Source organism: Pholcus phalangioides, unplaced genomic scaffold (assembly GCF_987345545.1).
Source record: "Pholcus phalangioides strain wild (caught in Gottingen) unplaced genomic scaffold, Ppha-v1.0 ptg000011l_1, whole genome shotgun sequence".
In the NCBI taxonomy this organism is placed as follows: domain Eukaryota; kingdom Metazoa; phylum Arthropoda; class Arachnida; order Araneae; family Pholcidae; genus Pholcus; species Pholcus phalangioides.
In genome coordinates this window covers 8,077,267-8,099,815 of record NW_028301604.1, presented here as the reverse complement: position 1 = coordinate 8,099,815, position 22,549 = coordinate 8,077,267, and the positions used below count along the sequence as shown (strand labels likewise).

At 36.8% G+C, this 22,549-nt stretch overlaps 1 protein-coding gene across 1 annotated transcript; it reads left to right on the top strand.

The window, feature by feature from the left end:
* Nucleotides 1-1,363: 1,363 nt before the first annotated feature.
* LOC149080009 (uncharacterized) lies at nucleotides 1,364-22,197 on the top strand. The gene is made up of 3 exons (XM_089238937.1): nucleotides 1,364-1,923; nucleotides 19,970-20,175; nucleotides 21,841-22,197. The coding sequence occupies exons 1-3, from the start codon at nucleotides 1,545-1,547 to the stop codon at nucleotides 22,057-22,059; spliced, it is 804 nt and encodes a 267-aa protein (XP_089095063.1). The 5' UTR covers nucleotides 1,364-1,544; the 3' UTR covers nucleotides 22,060-22,197.
* Nucleotides 22,198-22,549: the final 352 nt, after the last annotated feature.

Here is a 22,549-nt window from a genome sequence, read left to right as displayed (position 1 = left end):
AAAAGAAATAATTCTCGAATTGATCTAAACTCAGAACTAACCGAAGAAAAAGTTCTAGAATTAATGGAAATTCAGGATCAATGAAAGAAATAATTCTAAGATTGGTAAAAATTCAGAATTAACGGGGAAAAGAAATTCCAGAATTGATGAAAACTCAGCACTAATGAAAGAAATAATTTCAGAAGAATTTTTCAGAAGAATAATTTCATTAAGAATTAATTTATTAATAGTTCCGCAATTAGTAAAAACTCAAAGTTAACAGAAAAAAATTTCCAAAATTGATTAAAATTCAGAATTAATGCAAGAAATAATTTTTAGAATTGGTAAGAGCCTCCAATAATTTACGATTATTGCGGGGCTCCTAAGGGTGGCTCTGACTCACACGATGCCTTTCCGGTGGGCACAATTTTAAATTGAACACACTGTACTTTGGTGACCGTCGTGAGATAGGTTAGTTTTACCCACTTGTTGGGTATTTTACCCTTGCGTGCAGCTTGGTATTATGCAGTGCTAAGCCCTGATGGTTGAAGGCTGTGGATTTCTATCTTTAGCAAAAACCCACGACGGATATTAAGAGGGTTCCCCCCCCCCCTCCCTCCAATCAGACCTCATTGTCACTCGACTCGGGGATTATTCCTGTTTCGCCCTGCCAAGTATCATACTGGGCAGGGCTACAGCGTCTGATTTACTTAAGTAACCTGCATACTTTCGGGTGCATCATTGAGACACCGTACTTTGATATTGACCGTTTTGACTTTGGTATCATAAGAATTTAAACCATAGTTTCGCAAACTTTTTGTTCCATCGCTCCCCCCCCCCTCTTTCTTCAGTTTCTTCTCATCGCCCCCAACTCAAGCCAACTCATGAAATACTATACTAAACCCATAGCTTCTACAGCCCCCTAGACTTTCCATCGCGCCCAAGGGGCGATATTGCCCACTTTGGGAAACACTGATTTAAATGTTTCGTAATATGTCCTAATTTATATATTCATATAAACAGCAATTTCAAGATTTTTTTAATATCTTCATATCACACATTGATGTCGTTCTTCTGTGATTATTTAAATATTCTATGATAAATTGTAGAAACTAAATGCAATGTTCGTCAGTTTCCGTTCACAGTCTTAATAATATTTTGTTTCTTACTTCTTGATTCTTCCGCGAAAAGGGCCATATATTCTACTCTTTTCCAGCTGTTTCTTTCATCTACTCCCGCTTTTCATTCCGTCGTTAATGTTAACACCATCTCGAAGCAAGACCGATGGTGGGAGAAGTTGCTAACCTTGAGGACTAAACAGCCAATTGTAGCACACCCATCCTCTCTCTTTCATCTCGTGAAGTTTCTCGCACCCACTCTCGTGACTATTTTCAATTCAGATCCTACGAAAGCTTCACGTTGTTAATGAAGTGAAGAGGAATAGTACTCTTTGCTCTGGGTTTTCCGTGTGTTTTTCTCGTCTCAGTTGCTTTTTCCTTTCTTTGATCGCATGAAAAAGTTCATCGGGATCTCCGCACAGCAATAAGAAGCGATTCCATCCCGGGATGGCTTTTCCACGGGAGAAACTTTCTGTCAGGCAGAAAGCGTGTATAGTAGTGTCTATAGTCTTGGTAATTTTGGGACTTTTCCAGGTCGGGCTTGGAACTTATAACTCTATGCATCCTAAGGCCAGCAAATGCACCAAGTCCAGGAGCGTTGTTATAGGGATGTATCTCGTTGTAGGTGGAATAGCCGGTATCACTGGCTATTTCCCGAGACGAGCTCGTAACCACTGCAAACAGGTGCCCATGTATGGCCGAAGACATACCGGGTCGCGGTCGGCTGTGGTGCTTTTTGTGATCACCTGTTCTCTGGCAGCCGTCCTAGTTGTAGTGGATAGCCAGGCGTTCTTCTGTGCCATCAAGACGCATTCTGCAGCCGAAGGTAAAGTCGATGAATTGATTACAAAACATTTTAATTATTGTTACTTATATTTAGCTAAAAACATAATTTTTGATCAAATCGTAATATAACTAATAATATGATTACCGTAATATAACTTAGCAGAAGAAAAGCAAGATTTTTTCTAATTACTATATAAGAATTACTTGGAAATATTATTTTCAAAATGTTTCGGTTTTTTATGTATCTTAATATTTACTTAATTAAATATTTAAAAATTATTATATTATCACGAGAAAATGATATTGCGTTAATGGATGTCACTATAAAATTAGCTAATAAACAATAACTGACTATTCATTATATCAGTGGTGTTAATGGATGGTTAAAATAATTTTTTAATAATCGTATTGAAGAAAGTGATGAGATTTCCGCTAAAAAAATTTAAAATCACTTAGATTACACTATAAAAGTTTGATAAAAGATCTTTTACAAAATTTGAAGAAAAAAAACCAATTCAACCAAATCGATTCTTTCTTAACGGGGAATTTAGAAATTTTCACTTTGATATGAACATTAAATAGTCCATTGTCTCTCTCTCTCATGATGCTACAACGGAAACTAACACTTTTGAAGAAACTTTTGATGCTGACAAAATTTTATACTTCTTATCGAATGAATTTATTTTACCAGTACTCTATCAAGAAAAGTTTATGAAAAATTTCTAATTATCAAGTCCTTTTCATAATGATGTTAATTTTAGCGCTGGTAAAGAAAATCAGTAACATTGTCTTGGATTGAATGTTCAATAAAATATTTATGAAATAAATTTATGCGATTTAGTTTTAGTGCTAAAACATGTTTTATGTGAAAACAAATAAAATTTTCATGCATTCAACTGAGGTAAAAATTTGTTGAAAAACTTAATTCAGTGAATTTTAATTTCAGCTGAAGAAAAGATTAAAATTAATGTAAAGAGTGAGAAACGCATGGTTATCACATGCCAATAAAAACCAGTTTGATATTTATTCTTCAGAGAAGAGAAAAAAAACTGTTATCCTCCGATTCTTCGACGTAGTAATTATCGCCTACACTCATGCTGACATCGTCTTAAGTGTGTGGGCGCTTTAATGTAAAGAAAACGGAAACCGAATAAGAAAAACAGAGCAAGACGAGTTCACAAATAAAATATCATCGGCCAGACAAGATGATAATAATGAGAAAGTAGACTATTCAAAAGAGTTTCACTTCAAAGTAGTCGGCTTATTAAGAACAATTGATATAGTCTTCTCTCATCGCCGCTGTGGTGGTCGAGTGGTCATAATGACGGACTCGCATCGCGGGGACCCGGGTTCGAGCCCCACCGTCACCACAGTGGTGGTCGGCTGAAGTTGGTTTTCTGTGGTTCCCAACTTCAAGGCGCAAATGCGAGCCGATCTCCCCGTTAAAAAGTCTCGCCACAGAGAGCAACAGTCCTACAAACAGTACAAATATACAGTCACTCACATCACTCATATACACTTCACTCACTTCACTTCTGAGATATAGATGGCAGCACTAAAAAGTCATACACAGCACATACGCACTCAGACTGTTAGGTACACATACTTACACTTCCGGCACAACTCACTAGGTAGTAAATTGCCCATGGCGATAGACCTGAGTTGTGCTCGGCTTCAAAAAAAAAAAAGTCTTCTCTCATCAATAAAGATAAAACGTCAAAAACACACAATTAAGCATGTAAATTCAATGACCTAGAGCAGGGTTTTCCAACCGGTGTTCCGCGGAACCCTAGGGTTTCATTAGAGCTTTTTTTGGGGTTCCGCGGAATAAAAAGGGACGGAACCCCAAAAATCCCGGAACCCTGGTAGCTTCAAAAATTTTCTTGTTACTGTTTCACCCGAAGCATTGTTTTTATTTCTGTTGAGAACGGGCACTCTAAAATAATTCAGAGAAAATATTGGGGTAATCGACCAGTAGGAGACAAACAATATTCGTGCTGGCTCCCTTCTTCCTATTCTCTCTAATAACCGAATATTGTGAAAAAATAATTTTGCCCCGGAAAATATGATCACACTATGTGTAACTCATAAATATAGGCCTATATATATTTTGACACTTATCTAATGCAAGTGAGGATTCTTGTTTCGCAGAGCGAATGCGGACTTTTAGGACACCGTGTATGTTGAAGAAATATTCAAAATTTGTTAAGGGTTCCGCGAAATAGTCTTGTTACCATCAAGGGTTCCGCGTGAGCTTTCACGTTGGAAAACCCTAACCTAGATTATGGTTTTCCAACTGGTATTCCGTGGAGCCCTAGGGTCCCGTGAGAGCTTTTTGGGGTTTCGCATGATCAAACGCCACGAAACCCTTAAAAATCCCGGAGCCCGGAGAGCTTTCAAAGAAGGAAACTTTCTTATTAATGATAGTATTCGCAAAGCTGTTCTTTGTTTTGAATTTTAACGAGATTGTGTTGTTGAAAAAAAAAATCCAGACCACACTTGGGTAACACACTACCTAAACATACTACATTACATTTTCTCACATCGAATTTTTGAACCAGAAGTTAGTTCATAAATGCCTTTTTCCGTTTAATCAGAAAATTATGAAAAAGTTGTAAAAATGATTTTTTTTTTTTGGAAATTTTTTTATTTACCAGTGATAAACTCTTGATAGTGAGGATTCTTGGATTGCCAATTATTTACGGACGAGTAGTGAAAAAAAAAATTCATAACTTCAACCAGCTGGATTCGAATCCAGCTTTACAGGTTCACAGCCTGATACACTATCAACCTACACCAACTCAGTTGTCTGATCAGTGAATAAGACTATTTAATACCAAGAGCACATAATTTTAGTGAAGCGCACAAACGTAAAAAAGTTTTGCCTTTTTCGAAATACCTTCATCACTCGCTACCGTTATATAACCACGGAATTTTCATTTTTCCCTTACGCGAATTAAAGTAAACAATGTTTGTATCGCATGCAGCGAGGTAATAGAAATTATAATGTTAATAACGAAGCCTAGTGAGCGAAAACACAACCAACAGATCGTACGATATTATGATGTGGGAATTATCGTAAACCCAGAAGAAACGTCATTGGCTGAATAGGGCTCATCACTGAAAAAAAAAAATCGCGTAATCGCGGAATAGTGGTGCATTTGCGAAACATGCTCCCGGGCACGGCACGGGGACCTCAGTTGCATAGGGGCTTCCACGATAAGATCTGGCTCAATGATTGACAGTAAATAAGAAAATAAAGAGGTGATATTCAATCCCTCTTTCATTTTGCCCTATGGCTATGATGCAGTTTAGACAGCAGTAAGGACACAATTTTTATCGATAAATAATCGAAATTTGTTTGAGTTCCGTGGGACAGCCTTATTATCATCAAGGGTTCTATGGAACTGCCTTACAGCTATCAAAGATTGCGCGAGAAGTTTCACGTTGGAAACCCCTGACCTAGAGCAGCAGTTCTCAAACTTTTGTCCCCTGCGTTCCTTTGCCCAATTCATGGTTTATATGCGGCTCCCCAATAGTTATCCCTAAAATTATTATAATTATTATTTCATAACAAGGCATAAGATACTGTACATGTTTTTGATGCATATCCATAAACAAATAAATTTGAACGGATTTTCAAGGAAAAAAAAAAGTTCCTTTAAAACATTTCACAAACACGAAGGTTTTTTTTTTCATTCTTGGCCCTGTATACAGCCACATCTGCTCCAGTTAGGGGTTCAAGAGGTCTTCAAACTTTTTCCAGTCGCGAGCACTGCCTGTACTCATCCTCAAAAGAAGAGCACCCATATGACAAGTTTAACATACGAATGCATGAAATGATGATTTCAATCCTCGAATGCAATTCCTCCAAGGTGTTTAATTGGAATGTTGATCAAGTGCTCGCGAGCACGAAATCGGACACGAGCATCGACCACTCTGGGTACTTCAGGGAGCACCGTGGTGCTCGCGAGCAACGGGTTGAAGATGCCTGTATATTTTAGTCTAAAACATACATGCTCAACCCATAGTCCGCGGGCCAAATTTGTCCCGCGGAGTTTTGGCCCGTTCAGTTCCAGATTACTGAAACAGCCCGCGACGAAATTAAAAATTACTTAAGTGACCCGCGGCGCATTTACGGATCACTTAAGTGAACTGGGGCGTTGTTCCAGATCATTTGAGTGGCCACGGCACATTCTCACCTTAATTAAGCGAACCTCAATTACCCCGTGGCACAGTTCCAGATCACTTAAGGGGTCCGCGAAACAGTTCCAGATCACTTAAGTAGCCCGCGGCACATTTCCAGATCATTTCAGTGATACGCGGTACACTTACAGATTACTAAAGTAGCCCGCAGCACATTTCTCGGTTACTTAAGTAGCCCGCGGCATGTTCCCAGATCACACAAATGGCCCGCGACACGTATTCAAACGAATGAAGTGGCCCTCACTCTCCAAAAGGTTGAGCACCTTTGCTCTAAAAAATAGGATATGTCTTAACTACTGTAGTTCAAAACCAAAATTACACGGAATAATACAATAATCAATCTCACCCTATTGCAGAAACACAAAAAACGGTTACATTTTTTGCTCTTCTGCATTTTAGTCGAATTTTCAGAAATAAGTTTCTTTTCGTTTTTTAACTGTGAAAAAAATAACGCTGGAATTATTCTGAATATAACTACCAAATGAAATAACTTCAAATGAGGGTGGACAAAAATAAATTTCTTCGTGGTGTCCAGTTTTCAAAACATTAATTACTTCGATCTAAAAGAGATGGATACATTACACCCGTCGCTGTCTTCGGCGATGTTTTCTAAGACAAAAAAGAAAGAAACGGACTCATATTTAGGGCAGAAATTTGAAATTAATTGCGAGACGATAATGTCTTCCTGATACACATGGCAAGGCTGATGATGGCATGTGATCATAATGCTGTATAAAGAAAGCGGGATACTAAGATATTCATTATTTTTCATTCCGTCGGAGGTCATTCTCTTGGCAGAGGAGGTCATTTCTCAGCAATTTGAAAAGAAAAAAAAAAAGTCGCAACTTCATCAATGAAACTCGAGTAAAGTCACGAGCACCCTACGAACCTACAGTAGCGTTTCTCAACCTTTCTGAATCCAAGGACCAGTTAAATATCTTAGACAATTCGACGGACCTCTAACTTACAGCATGACAATCTATCCCGTATTTTATGGGACATTCCTGTGCTTTCCGGGACATTCCGTTCCGATTTCATACAATTGTCCCGTTTTTTCCAACGAAGGTTATTCGAATTTATAGTCTTTAATAAAAATGGTGAATGAAAATAACTTTCATAACATATAAACTAAACTACGATAATTATGACTAAAAATATAACTACTCATCTTATATTTTACATATTTTGTCATGTTTAACGTTTCCTTCGTGAACTACATTTCAATTCACTGCGAGTCCCAGTAGTCTTCACTTTTCCACTGATTCATAATTTTCAGCGATTTCAGCAACAATTTGGTGATTTTACCGACTTATGGTTACTTTTTCGGTGATAATTGGTACTGTTTCGTATTTTCCCGTATTTCAGATCACAATTTTCTGTAATGAAAGTGGTCCCCAGTAATAATGAATTTTTTTTTCACGAAATATATTTAGGTTACTGCAATTTTCTGCAGTCCTTTATTTCCTGATTCTTTAGCAATTTTAACAAATTTGTCATAAATTGCATTATTTTGGTTACAATTTACTTCAAATTTAATATTGCGTTTTATCCAGTATTTTTTCGATTAGATATGGTTCCCTCAGTATGAAGCTCTAATTTTTATTTGAACCCATAAGAATATTATTAATATCGATATAAAAACATTTTTCATTTAACTAGAATTAAACTAATCAAGTCTGCCTGTGGATCACCAGTACCATCGTCGCGGACCATAGGTTGAGAAACGCTGACGTAAGTAAATGCATCTCGTGTTTAAAACGTTTAAGCAAAAATGAAAAGAAAACACTTTCTTACTTGAGTTGTGAGCAGATAATCTTTTCGATGCCCTTGAGTATTTAAATTGATTCGGAATGTTTTTAAATTATTAATTTGTTTTAATACAAGCCAACTGTGTTTACTTTTACGGCAACTTTAATGGCGTGGTAAATACCAATTGTAAACTTACTGTAGCGAAAACAAAGCTTATCTCACGACGCACTTGAAATAAAGATAATTATAGCATTTTGGTAAATTATTTAATTAAGGTCAGTTTTGGGTGGTATATAATTTGAGAAAATAAAACGAAAAACTATGACGACATATTTGTGACAAATGGGCAGAATGATAATTGACCAAAAACACCCTCTGCCACACCACCATCCTCAAAGGCGACAAAGCGAACCCCCTTTATGCTATGTTTTATACAGGGTGTCCTGTAAGTCCTAATTCGGCCTTTATCTCATCAACCATTCGTTGTAGAGGTATAATTTTAATTTAAAAAAGGCTCAAAATGTATTTAGAAATCACACTGTACCTATTTCGGGAGTGAAAATGCAGTGTGTCATAAAACCAAAAAAAATCTAATTTTTTAATACCCAGTTAGAAAGTTGTTGCGCTGTACCTCCTGAGGAAAACAAAAAAATTCCACATTCGTCACCGCAATATTCGCTGGGATATTTGAATCCAAAAATCGAAGGAAAATTGGGAAAGAACAGCATAAATCAGGGGAAGAAGCGATGTCCGTTAGTTTTTTATCCCAACTTTCCTTCGATTTTCGAATTCAAATGTCTGCGAACATTGCACTAAGAAACGTGAATTTTTTTTTTTTTGGTCTCAGGAAAGACAGGGGTAGCCCGTTCGATTAGAGTGCCGTGCTAATAACGCGAAGGTCATGGGTACGACCCCCCCCCCCAAAACACGGGCCTAAAATCATTTTATATTTTCCAGCATGGCGGCCCAGGTTTTTGATCACCACCTTATATCTCCTCGTTGAGACAGAGTTCTTCATTGCGGGCCATGTTCTGGTTAGGAGGAGGAGAGACACGGCAACGACTTTCTAATTGGGTTTTTGACGACAGGGTGCCAGTATAAAAAGTTATTTTCTTTATTTTGATGACTATACAGCCCCTTGCATCATGAATTGACGTATCTGAGTTCTACACGTTATTTGGACCCTTTTTGTAATTGGACGGACACTTTTCTAAGATGAACGGTTCACCAGTTTGATGCGGCAAGAGGAATTAAGTAATCACCCTGTTTTGTGGTCATGTCAATGAGCGTGTTGAAGCGTTAAACATGAAATAAATCTTTTTTTTTTAAATTAAAGAAGCGTTGCCCGTTAGTTTATGCTGTTCTTTCCAAACTTATCTCCGATTTTTGACTTGAAATATATCAGCGAAAAAAAGTGGAATTTTTTATTAGCCTCAGAAGAGACTGGGAACCAACTTTCTGATTGAAAGTTAGAGATCAAAGGGATCGTATGAAATTTAGATATATTTAATTTTATAATACACTGTATTTCACCCTGGAATTTGGTACAGAATGACTCCTGGACACATTTTGAACATTTTTTAAATTGGAACCATTCCTCTACGACAGCGTTTCTCAACCTTTTCCCACCCAAGGACCAGTAAAATGTCTGAAATATTTTGACGGGCCACTGTGACAAAATGACCCGTATTTTATGGGATATTCCTGTATTTTTGGTTGGACCGATTTTTTTATGCAATTGTCCCGTTTTTTCAACGAAGCTGATTTTAGTATGTTATCTTTTCTAAAACTATAAATGTACCTATATATAATTTTCACAATATAGAAACTATGGTATGATATAAGACAGTATAAATATCTCACATATTTGTCTCATTTCAGCATTTGTGTCCTTATTTCAGCATTTGTGTCCTTATTTCAGCATTTGTGTCCTTATTTCCCATATTTGTCTTATTTCAGCATTTGTGTCCTTATTTCACATATTTGTCTTATTTCCGGGAACTGAATTTCAACTACAATTCACTGCAATTTCCAGTAGCCCCTTATTTGTCTCAAATATGTAATTTTTTTAGCGATTTTAACAATAATTGGTGATTTTGCCAACTGATAGCAATATTTTTGGTGACAATAGGCGATGTTCTGAATTTCGCCGTATTCGAGATCCCAATTTTCCGTATTTTTCCTGAACGAAATGTGATCACTATGTTTTAATGTTTTTTCGAGAAATAAATTTTTTTACAGTAATTTGCACTACCTCCATAATTTCAATAATTTTCAGCAATAATTGACAATTTTATTCGGAATTGCATGTTTTGGTGCCAATTGGTGATACATATCCTGTATAGTTGGATCACTAATTCCTGTATTTTTTCCGATGAAATATGGTCACCCATCGTATGAGGGTTTGGTTTTTTTATTTGAACTCATGGGGAGATAATATAACCAATATCAATTTCACAATAAGGATAATTTCTCATTGAGTTAGAATTAAATTGTGAAATCTGGATGCGGACCATCTGTACCATTGTCACGTACCACCTCTGTTCAACCTATGGTCCGCGGACCATAGGTTGAAAAACGATGCTCTAAGACGAACGGTTGATGAGATAAAAACCAACTTAGGACTTACGGGACACCCTGTATATTCCTCAACGTTCTTCGAGACGTGAGCATCGTTTATATATCTTTCTTAATCTTTTTTTTGCCCAAGCTCCTCTTTGGACAACATTTTTTTCTTGTGGTCCCTTTGACTCTCCTTGGCTTTACCACTTCCACCTCCCATCCAGGAGTGAAAACCATTCTGTTAAGAAAATTGATTTTTGAGTAAATTTATAGTGTACAAAAATGTTATAAATAAGGGTGAGATTCCCGGGCTAGATACTCAACTGCCTCTTTCTTGTGGGAGGGGGCAATTCTACAAGATTGTAAAAGTAGTCGAAGTAGTCAGACTTTTTCCCATTATATTGTGTCTCACTTAAATGCTTTACATCTCTGTTATTTCACAGGTCTCTGTGGCCTCCTCAACCATCTGCCATGGTTCCCCTATTACTTGATTTTCAGCCGTGCTTTCCCCTTTAAATACCTCAGGGCCACAAAAAAGACATATTGTCCCTGGTTGAGGATCACTACTCTGTATTTCCATCATCAGAAGAAGAGCACCTATATGATAACTCTGACGTATCAAATTAAAATTGTTGATCCTTGAATACAACTTGAGTGGGGTGTTTGTGTGTCAATCAATATCCTATACTGTGAGAGAAAAAAAAATCGAGCAACGAGTTTAAGATGCCTGCTTTATATTATAAAACGTTTGTATCCCAAAAGAAGTTAATTGAGAATCTTGATGAAGATCTCAACCAGCAGCGGTCCTACAAAGAGGCGAAAAAGTCACCGCCTAGGCCTCGCATTTTTGGAGGACACCACACGTGTAATAAGTGAAAATAAAAATTTTTATTTTCGAATATTGTCACCTAACAGCTTTCTGTACTCTTTGTGGGTGTCAGAGTTAGAATTTTCTTCTTTGTTATGCAGCATGTTCATGTCCAAAAAGTCGTTTTTTGAAACTTTAGAAGCTGAACGAAATACCGAAACGATGGTCTTCAAAAATTTCAGCAAGTGAGCAGTTGATGAAGAGAGTTAAATAAATACGTTACAAGAACAAAAGAACACTTTTCATCGATCGTCATTTTAAGGATCTCCAAAATAAAAAGGTGCCCAGAGTCTTTCAAATCTTAGGGCCACCACTGCTAGCCCAACCGGGCATAGACGTAGTGTTTGCTTGTCTTTTTGTTCTAAGCACTTCATTCGAATGCATAAAATATCGGTGATTCAACAAACGTGTGTAAAAAAATGGAATAGAAGTTTCGAATGAACTTCAGACGACGATGGCATCAGAATTTATATAAAATTATTATTATGGAGAGATATTGAAAAGTTTAGAATATTTTGATGTTGTCTATGTAAAAGTGCAATCGTGTTTTGGTTCGCGTAGTTCAAACATCAAATGTATCCGAAGGATTTAATGGTAAAGGAAGTGATACTATCAAAATTACACGTCTTTAGTCATTCTGTGCTTATTGCCTTCTAAGAATGTGACAGGATCTCGAGCGGATGTGTCAGTATTAATAATATAATAAAAAACGTTTCCAGAAGAGTCCCATCAGATACAGTTGACGTCTCTTACATTCCATCAAGGTCAGATATTTTTTAAATGAGAGCTGTTAATGTTCTGTCTACCGTTTTTTAGGATGGCTTTTAAGTTATGAAATGATGCTTCGAATTGTAATATCTCTGAACCACGAGACAAGCTTTATTTACATATCTTGTTTTCGTCACTTCTTAACTGAATGATCTCAAGGATGCGGAAGCAAACAAACCTCGTGCTTGTGTTAAAGATGAAGGAAGGAAAGAAAAAATGTCTCGGCAGTGTCAAATAACTTGATAAATCTATGAAAAAAAGAATCTATCTAGTATCTACAGAATCAAACTATTCATGTAAGAGTAATCTCTGGCTGTTTGTTGCTAGCTTGTAGTGTCAACGCTGATTAAAGAATCTAGGATGTTAATGAAGAAACTTCAGATTTTTATTACAAGAACAGCAAAATAGCTTCCGTGGATATCATTTTGCTACTGTTGCGACGGCGTTTTCCGTTTTCGTTTCATTGGTCAGCGAATGTAATAAAATGATTGAATGCATTTTTGGGATGATCAGGGACCGTTCCATTCAAGATCGAGGCCTCGGCAAACATAGATTCTTAGGTCCCACCTAGCATTCTTTGAGGAATTGTTATTGTTACGTACTAACAACTATGCATAAATACTTTCAAAATAGATTCTGGAATGGGATTTTTCATTAGTTTATTTTACAATTTGTCACAGTATTTTATAAACACCATTCAACAAGATGAGAAAGTAAATATGTTGAATGGTTTTCGGGACGCTGAATATTCGTAGACCCTGGCATGTGTTCCATTTGTTCTGGCGAGAAAAGGGCACTGGGAGTGATGTTTAATCATCAATCGCTCTGATGATACTTTATGATGAAAACACCAACTCTAGTTTTCGCCTCAACATTAGGAAACTGCGGAGAACTAAACTCAGCTATCCATGTTTTTATTTTTGTCTCATCATGGTCATTTTATGCACATGAGGCTAAATGGACAGAGACACAGTTTCTGGCTGGTTCTGAATAGATTTTCTTTTATGTTTTCCCCTGAAGAATTGGTGTGCTAACCTTTTTATGCGAGGATTTTCACAGACGGCATTTAGCTGAGCATTCGTTTTCCTATGACCACTTCTGCCAAGAAAAGTTCTGACAAGGACTGGGTCCATTTCAAACTAATCATCAGAACAGCTCTTAGAACAATAAGCAAATGTCTTTTAATGACCTAGGCTACTGCCCACGACTATGTGTTTTCTCAATAGAAAAATGTTGAGTTGTACAATACAAATTTAAGTTTTTATTTAAAGCGAAGGTATCTGAATGTAAAATACATTGCTATCACCAAATGAATCAGATATCAGAGGGAAACCAGATTCATCCAGTATACTGACCAGAAGAGACAACACCCACTTTGATACTAATCTAATCTGGTGGTTTTTCAGACGGGTCAGCTGGATTTATTTTATAATAAAGCCGAAATTAGAATAGGAAATATAGTGAGTGGCTATGGGGGAGGGGGGGGGAATAGTGTCAGGGCTCCTTACCAGGCATGGACAAATTAGTGGGAGTAAAGACCGTATAATGACCATGCGTGTTGTATTTTATGGGACAGAACCATTACTTCCCCCCCCCCCTATTTTTGCTCCGAGCTCTGAATCCGCGTCTGGTTCTCGTTCCACTCGGCGTTGGACAAGGGGGTCCTTGAATAAGTACTAATTGAAAAACACTGATCTAACCATGAATTGATTCATACGCACGATCAGACGCAGTCTTCAATCGTAATTTTGGCTACTGAGAATACGTCTTCTACCAACCAATAGAATAAAAAATTATAACAAAGGATCGAATACTACACAGAGGCCGTCTTAACATCGTTCAGCCCTAGAAAAATGACATGGTGGGGCCCCTATCAGGCTTACCACCATTTACGTTGATTGTAAAGCAAGGTCATGACTGGGGCCAAGGCACTGGCCAGGAATGCACATGCGTTAAGATGGCCCTAATCTCTGGAAAGTCATACTCTTAACGCTTTTTGTTTTATACGTTTCGTTAATCTCGTCTTGTCATTAATGGCAACTCATATAAAAACATTCGATGGCCTTTATGGAATCTTGATTCGGTATAAGAAACGGGTTACACAATAAAAACGCGTTTGTAAATTTTTGTGGCCATAAAACACTTTTCAAATCACATCTTTATTTCCATTTATTTATTTATTGTTTTTAGCAACATGTGTTTCTAAAGTATGGTTCTTGAGGTACCCTCTCTGAGAAAGTTTCTTGTGTGTGAGGCTCTGGCACAATTTTTATCCTGACGTTGTGCGAATTGCTTGCTCACTCTTATGGCGATTCCCTCTTCTCTAAAGAGGGGGAAAAAAAAAGATGATACTCCCTTGCTATTTTAAGCTAATATCTTCAAACTTTTTTTTGTAAGGTTCTATTTTTTTTCTCTTTATTTTACTTTTTTTTCGTTCTATTTTTGCAATAAAGTGAAAAGAAGAGAAAGGGGTGAGCAAGAGAACTAGATGTTGAACTAAAAAAACTGTAGAAACTGATGATTCTCAGTAATGGAAGTGAACACGAAAGTAATGCTGATAACATTCTGTAATGAATCGCAGATCTAAAATTTCATATATTTCTTCATAGATGGATGAAGAATTTTCAACTGAAAACTAATATGTTGTGTTTAACATGTACCTATATAAGCACTAGTTTATTACACATTTTTTTTGAGCTGTGCGCAGAAGCTTGGAGCTAAAAAAAAAATGTGTAATAGATATATAAAGTGGGCATTAAATACGTTTGCTTATTCAGAGCATTATATGGCTTTAACCAAGGATTGACTCTCCCGAAATCATGGAGTCCCTGCGCCAAATCCCCATTTGCTCAAGCAAAAATCAGGTCTAGAGTGATTGTTGCTCGAACAACTTTAGATTATAAAGTAGGTTTAAGAATTCAGTGCTCTGAAATACGGACTGATGTCGGCTGATTGGCAAAAAGAGTATTTTTGATTAAATGAATCGTGATAGATGCATATTGTTTTTGGAAATAATAAAATAGAACAGCGGTTCTCAACCGGTGCTCGAGGAAAATGAAATAAATCAGTAAATTTGATAAATAAATTTAAAAAAAATAAGAGGCGCACGGGAGGGGGGGGGGCTCCGGTATAGAAATTATGTATTAAACAAGGGTTTAGCGAGTCAAAAAAGGTTGAGAACCACTGGAATAGAATGATGTTGAGAGAGAGAGACAATGTGTTTTTTTTCTTTCTACCACATTAAACCAAAACTGCCCTTACGGGTGTGCAACAGGTGCGGTCGCACCGGGCCCCACGCTTTGTGGAGCTCCGTAGTCACAGAAAATTATTGAAGGCTTTTTAACCAATTATTTCTTCCATGAATTCTTTAATTTTTTTATTCGGTTAATTCTGAATTTTCATCGATTGCGGAGAGTTATTAATTTCATTAATCCTTAATTTTCGTCATGTGGAATTATTTCTTTCATTAATTTTGAAATTTTCATCAATATATTTTAGAATTATTTCTTCCAATTATTTTTGATTCGTCAATTCTGAAATTTCCATTTAGTTTCAAGAATTGTTTCTCTCATTATTTTAAAACTAACTTCAGAGCCGAATTTTCATTAATTTTTATGTTAATTTATATATGCTTAATTTATATGTGCTTTAAAATTTGTGTATGAATATTTCTCAGCATCCCTGTAAACTCTGAAATAATAGATGCCGATTCCCTTCTTTCACAAAATATATAAAATCGGAGAAAAGGGATCTCTCTTAAACATTTTTGTCCTCCCGAAATTGCTGAAATGCACCGGGCCCCTCGTCTGATAAGGTCGGTCCTGCTTTGGTACACCTTTGCATAACATTCGATAGAGATAGCTTACTTCTTTGAATGATCCATGATACAATTTTTAAAACTAGACTTCCTTCTACGTTCAATATTCTAGTTTCGAAGTTTAGATTTAAAAAAATCAAATTTATCTACACTTACACATACAGTAATTGAAATAATTTTACGAAGTTCTGTAGAGGATTTCAATTAATGAAAAAGAATCCAAACCACTGCATCCTACGAAAACGAAAAAAGCTGACATTCAAAATAACTTCAACAAAATGTCCCTATTTGTTTCTTATTATTACAGAAATAAATCTGAACCTTTCCAGGTGTCAGAAATTTCGTAAACAAGTAGTTGCTCTAAGTTTACGTAAAAAGTGAGAAAAATTAATCCCTAGGAAGAGTGAAGTTACATTCATCAGGCTATGTTGTTGGTACATCAACTCTACTTGGTAGAATAACAAAAATATGTTTTATACGTATTTCAGTTCGAGTCTTCTCAAACAGATTTACGATCAGAATGAAGGAGTTATGTTGACATACACACATACATACATAAATAAATACGGCAAGAAAAAATGTGCACTCATTAATAACAGAAAAACTTGTAGATTGTATCATAAGTGTTAAAGAAACAGAGTAGAAACATGATACACTTCAGCAATAAATCATTGATATTGAAAATGAGTAAGTATCAGTTCTGTTTCCAAGTCCCTGGTGGTAATATAAAATTAGGGTATCACGACAGTTCAGCGCGAGACAATTCAGTGCAAGACAATTCAGCGTAGTGATTGCGTTTTGTAAATAACAGTTTCTTTCCCAATTTTTACAGACTTAGGACTGGCATACTTTCAAAATGCTTTGAAATGATTTTGAAAATAAGGTGTGGTTAGAATTGTTTTTTTTGACACAAATATATTGTCGTCATTAAAAATGTATCATCATGTCATAAAAAGTAGTTACGCTTACAGCTGAAAATTATGTGCTTGTTAAAATTATATTTCCTTGACTTCTCTAATTTAATTTCTGTTAGTTTCTTCTCTTTCTGCAGAGCAGTTATGAATTTCCAATTATTGGGATGATGGACTTCAATAGTGCTACTGAACGAGTTATGTCAGCCCTCGATATTATTATTGATTTTTGCTAAGCCGACAATAGTGGCATTGAACTCATTCCATAATTCTATAGAAAATTTTGGATTTGGATCTCTCCTACGATTTCTTCGAGTTGGCCTTCCAATACAAGTGTCTTCGAAATAATTTACAATATCATATAAATAATAACATCTCCTGAGTAATTGATTCACTGACTGATTCATCATCACCGAGCCAAAACGGCTGGAGCTATATTTATGAAATTTGGTCAGTAGTTTTATTTCATGACAGAAAGACTCACTAAGAAGGGGTTTTTCGAAATTCGGCCCCTAAAATGGTCCTGGGGGGGGGGGTCAAAAGTTATATGGGGCATGGGGCAATCATTGTTGAGCCCAAAGCGCTGGAAGCTATGAATATGAAATTCGTTCAGTATTATATTTTGTAATATGGAGACTCGCCAATACGGGATTTCTTGAAATGCAAGCCCCCCCCCCCCCCAAGGGGATCATGAGGGATTTAAATGTTATTGGAGGGAATCATTGTCGAACAATTTTCAGATTACCAAATCCCCGCAAGCGAAACCGCGGATAACAGCTTAGTATCATATAAATCTTCATTGTTTCTGTAGTATTCGCTATCTAACAAATCTCCAAGCTTTTCACCAACGTCTCTGGCTGGTGCGAATGCTAATGCAGCTAATTTTATAATATTCAATGCAAAATCACTGACTGTCGAATAAAAAACTTGCAAGCCACTTGTCTGTACTCGACGCCATAAGCACTGTGAGAAATGGGAAAAAATAACCTCTTTGTTTGCATTGTGATAACACTGAACTGTCCGCGCTGAATCGTCGGGCTGAATTATCTCTCGCTGTATTGTCGTAGATTGTAAAATTAGACCCAAGCAACGTAAGACGTGTTTGTGCAGTTGTGAAATGTTATACTCGGAAGTATATATATATATAATAATACATATATATATACACATAAATTGTGGTAAACTGATTAGCTTTGAAATTTTTTTTCTTTCTTTGCTTCTGTGTTAGTCACTTTCATCTCCAGAGAAGCGTATTCATCATTCTCAATCACCGTGCTAATACCGAACGATTGATTGCCGAATAATATCTGGAGATATTTAATATAGTTGTTTTTTTATTATGTTTGTGCAGGATCACGATGAATAAAGGATAGACTTATATTGTGTGTGTGACTAAAAATTACGCATAATTTCATTTAAAGTTTCGCTTTAAAAAGCTGACATTAGTTTTACATATTCATATTAAAAGTAGCTATTCAGTTATGTTTATGTCTTTGATAAAATGTAATACCGTGTTTTTTCTAGCTATAATCACATCCAAATCACAGTCGATTGGCTTATCTAATTAACAAAAAAAACTGAGAAGAAAGACTATTTTAATGCTTTTTTAAGGTATCTTTTTCTTATCCAAAATCAAAACTGTAAAATTTTAGTACTTATGCATCCTGCATTGTTTTTAACTGTAATTACTCTAACAAGTTAATATAAAATCAGATTCAAGAGATATTAATTATGTATATTGACATAACAAATTCCAGTAATTATGATGGCTTATCCGTTGAGATGGTACTAAACGACGCAAGGGGATGCCCGACCTTTCAGGCTCCCCAGGTAAGCCAATTATACATGGAAAAATTCATTATGGAAAATTCTTTTCCTCAGTATATATTCTTTGTATTTGATAACTTCTTTCCATTTAAAACTAAAATTGTTGATTTTAAGAAAATTTAATAGTGTAATAAAATTTGAAGGAAAAAATTGATTTTATATACCATAGGCACACCTTCTTACATTACTCATTCTAGACGATCAAATACATTTCTTGCGTATAATGGTTAAAAATATTATATGCTTCCCGAAATTTTAAGCCAGGGCCGCCTGTGTCAGATGCGGGGAGAGGGACCGGTGCGAAAATAATTTCATTCCTCCTTAGCCCTGATTTTATATTTTTTGTGGGGGAGGAAAATCGGCATAAAATTCATGCATTACCACAAAATATACAGAAATGATGAAAAATGAATTAAATTAATGAGAGAAAAATCCCAGAATTGATGAAAAATTCAGAATTAATGAGGGAAAAAAATCTCACAATTGAGGGAATTCAGATTTAATGAGAGAAAAAATCCCAGAATTGAAAATATGTTTGATATATATATTTTTCACTTCTATTACGATAACCGCGAGGCCGATGCGACCGCACCTGTCGCACACCCCTAAAGCTGCGTTTTCTTAGGAGTAGGATTTCTGCGCCAAGTCAATACCTCTAGACGGTATTGGCCATGTGCAGCGTGAAGGAGGAGATTAGTTAAACACCTGAAATTCAGGTTTTTCAACCAATCAGCGTTTTTACGCTGCACTCGGCGCAGTTGAACTGCTCCTGGGAAAACCTGGCTTAAACTGGGTTTTCCTAGGAATATGTTTTTTGCTCCGCGTGAACCGAATTGGACCATTTCGCGCAGGCAGGAACGTGTTAAATAATCACGCTACGCGTTTGTGTTTTCCTAGCTTGGTGCATCAGCTCAGGGCGGCTGTATAGTATATGGCCCTGGCATCAACTATTCTGGAGTCTGCATGCTCCTGTTTGAAGGAAAGGGAAAGAAATTACAACCAAAATGAAGAAAAGATCAGTGAAACGCGCGGCGCATTTGACTCCTGTATCTAGAAGCAGTCCACCAATGACGCCCAATGTAAAGCGCTGTCGTCTGCCGTATTGCGTGTCGCACTGGGCGATTCACGTTGTGCACGGCACAGAAAGTCTGCTCCTAGGAAAACTCGGCTTTAAGGGCGGCTCACTTCAACTCCCTACAATTCCCATTTTCGCCGATTTATAAGCTCGCCATCTTCTTTGATGACGATTTTACACAATTTAATGTTAGTTTTATCCTCTAAATGTATATCTTCGAATTTAATTTTTTTTAATCGCACATTGATTTAATTTCCCGTCTAATGCCAGTGTTTTTAATAATTCCATAATTAATTACTACAGCTGACGAAAGCCTTCTGGCTGTCTTGGGTTTGGTGGAAGTCACAATATTACATCTATCCCACTTATTAAGTGCCGTGTCTGTAGGACTTGCATGTCCAGACCTGTTTTTCAAGGGACCGTCGGTATCGTCTTCACCATCTGTCGACTCATCTCTGAAATCTGAGAAATCGCAAAATCATAGTCTCAAGCACAAGAACTCAAAACAGGTGAAGTATAATTCCCGATATTATTTCCTTCACAGCATTCAAAGTATCAGCTGAACTATATCCTCAAATTTGAATAATTCGTAATAATAATAGAAGCGACAGTCACGGATAGGTGGCGTATTCGCAAGATGTCACCGCGAAGTCTCACCGTCCAGAAAGTAATTACAAAAGTGAGATACAGGGCCTTTTCGGCCACAACGACGAAGTACAATTTGATATGTGCACATGTGTCACCCTTCCAAAATTACTTGAACTTCACTCAGCTACTTGACCGAGAAGTTCGTATTGGAGTATGGGGGGAGTGAAAAACTCATACACGAGTAAATCCACTTCTAACCTTTCCTGTAACTTGAAACTATTGGTTTCCGCTCCCTTGAGGCAGCATTTGCAATCACCCCATTGGTGGCACAGTGGTAGTCGTCTGAAGTTTGTTTTCTGTAGTTGTCAACTTAGAAGCGTGAATACGATCTGCCCGTTGAATCTCGCTGAAACAGACATAAAATTTCAATCATTACACTTCACTCATAGTTTGAAAAATAGATGGCAGCACTAAAAATTCACTCACAACACTAGATACGGTACACATGCGCACTTCCGGCACGACTCATTCGGTAGTAAATTGCCATGGCGATAGACCGGAGTTGTGCTCAGTTTGAAAGAAAGCATTTGCAATTCGTTGTTGGTAATTTTGTCGCATCACAGTCATTTCATGCTCGTGAGGAACCTTTCAACTTGATGATTTCGGACGGCCAAGCTCCTTTAACCAGAACTTAACCACTTCAAGTACAACCGTTTGGCAGCAAATTTGGATTATCTCTCTTTACCTCGTCCTAATCTAACCACACGTTAGAAAAAGAAGCGGGATGAAAGCATAATAGGTAAGGTAGATAAGAGAGTTCTCTTTCGCTCTTAGAAAGGTGGGAAAGAAAGAGAAACTTCAGTTGAGATAGGGTTACTATAAAGCTTCACGATGGTGAAGAGAGATTAGGGGGAAAACACAGAGAACTTGTTTGAATTTATTCCACTGGCGTTTGGACACAATATTACGTCCGTGATCGTAAAAGGATTAAATTGGACAATTTTTCACTTCAAACCGAACACAGCTCCGGTCTATTGCCATGGGCTACTGAGTGAGAGTGGATTCGCATCCACAGACACTCACCATGTCGCGACAGACACTGCAGATTAACATAAAACCAATGAACGTATTCATTTCTATCGTATCGTGGACAGACATTTTTATGTTATAGTTGCCGTGTCTGACACTACACAGTCAGTGTCTGACACTACACAGTCAGTGTCTGTGTGTCTGTAGTAATCCAACCTGAGTTGTGCCGGAAGTGCCAGTGTGTGTACCTAACAGTTTATAGTGTCCGTTTTTTCAGTGGTGCCATACATATTTTAGAAATGATATGAGTGAAGTGTAATGATTGAATATTTGTACCGTTGCAGGCCTCTTGCTCTCTGCGTGGAGAGGGGGGCTCAGGTCAGTCTACTGATAATTGGTGCACTAACCACTCGGCTGCCATAGCATCCATAATTGACTAGAATCATTTTCATATAAAATATGAGTTCTCTGAAGTTTTTAAAGATGCCAATATTTGTTCTAATCAGATAGAATATCGATAAAAATGTTCAAAGAGTAAATAAATATACTCTTTCCAGGCTCTTCATTTACCTGAAGCTAAGACTCATGTGCAAGAAGTACCAGGAACAGGTGAGAAAGTCACGGTTGTATCGTTACCTCAGACCGATGGCATTGTGTATGCTGTTCCTGAAGAACAATATGTGGTCCGACGAGGAGAAGCCACGTACATGGCACCAACGGGCAACAGTAAACTTGCTGCATTCTTCCCGACTTATAATCGACTACAAGTTGAATAAAACTATGTGCCTACTTGCATTTTTAGCTTTGTTTTCATATAATAAATACCCCAAGAAGAAATGTTCATCAATTTTTTCATCATTTGAGTTCATAAAAATAAAGCAATCAAACCAAATCAATAAACATATTTGAAAATATGTATTGTATTGTGATAATGTAATTGTGTGTGGAATTATTTTTTCATGTCCATTGGGAAAACTATACAGTAGAAAGTCGTTAACGCGAAACCAAAGAGACCAAGGAAATTATTTCTCATTAACGGAATTTAATATTATCAAAGATATTTAAAAAAACCATGCTACATTAAATATGGAACATGAGAAATAAAATGAACTTATTTAACCCGTTCACGTACAAGCTTTTGACAACAAATCTGGATGATCTCTATATGACGAATCGGTGATAAATCTGGTAACCATGTCCAAAGTTAACCTCACGTTAAAAAAAGGAAGAAGGGGGAAAGAAAAAAACGTAGAAGAAAAAATAAAT

Bases quoted from the DNA above. Each gene is read 5' to 3' on its own strand.
- LOC149080009 (XM_089238937.1), top strand. From the start codon at position 1,545: ATGGCTTTTCCACGGGAGAAACTTTCTGTCAGGCAGAAAGCGTGTATA. The intron at 1,924-19,969 runs GTAAAGTCGATG...TAATTACTACAG, and splicing joins GACGCATTCTGCAGCCGAAG to CTGACGAAAGCCTTCTGGCT. The intron at 20,176-21,840 runs GTGAAGTATAAT...TACTCTTTCCAG, and splicing joins AGCACAAGAACTCAAAACAG to GCTCTTCATTTACCTGAAGC.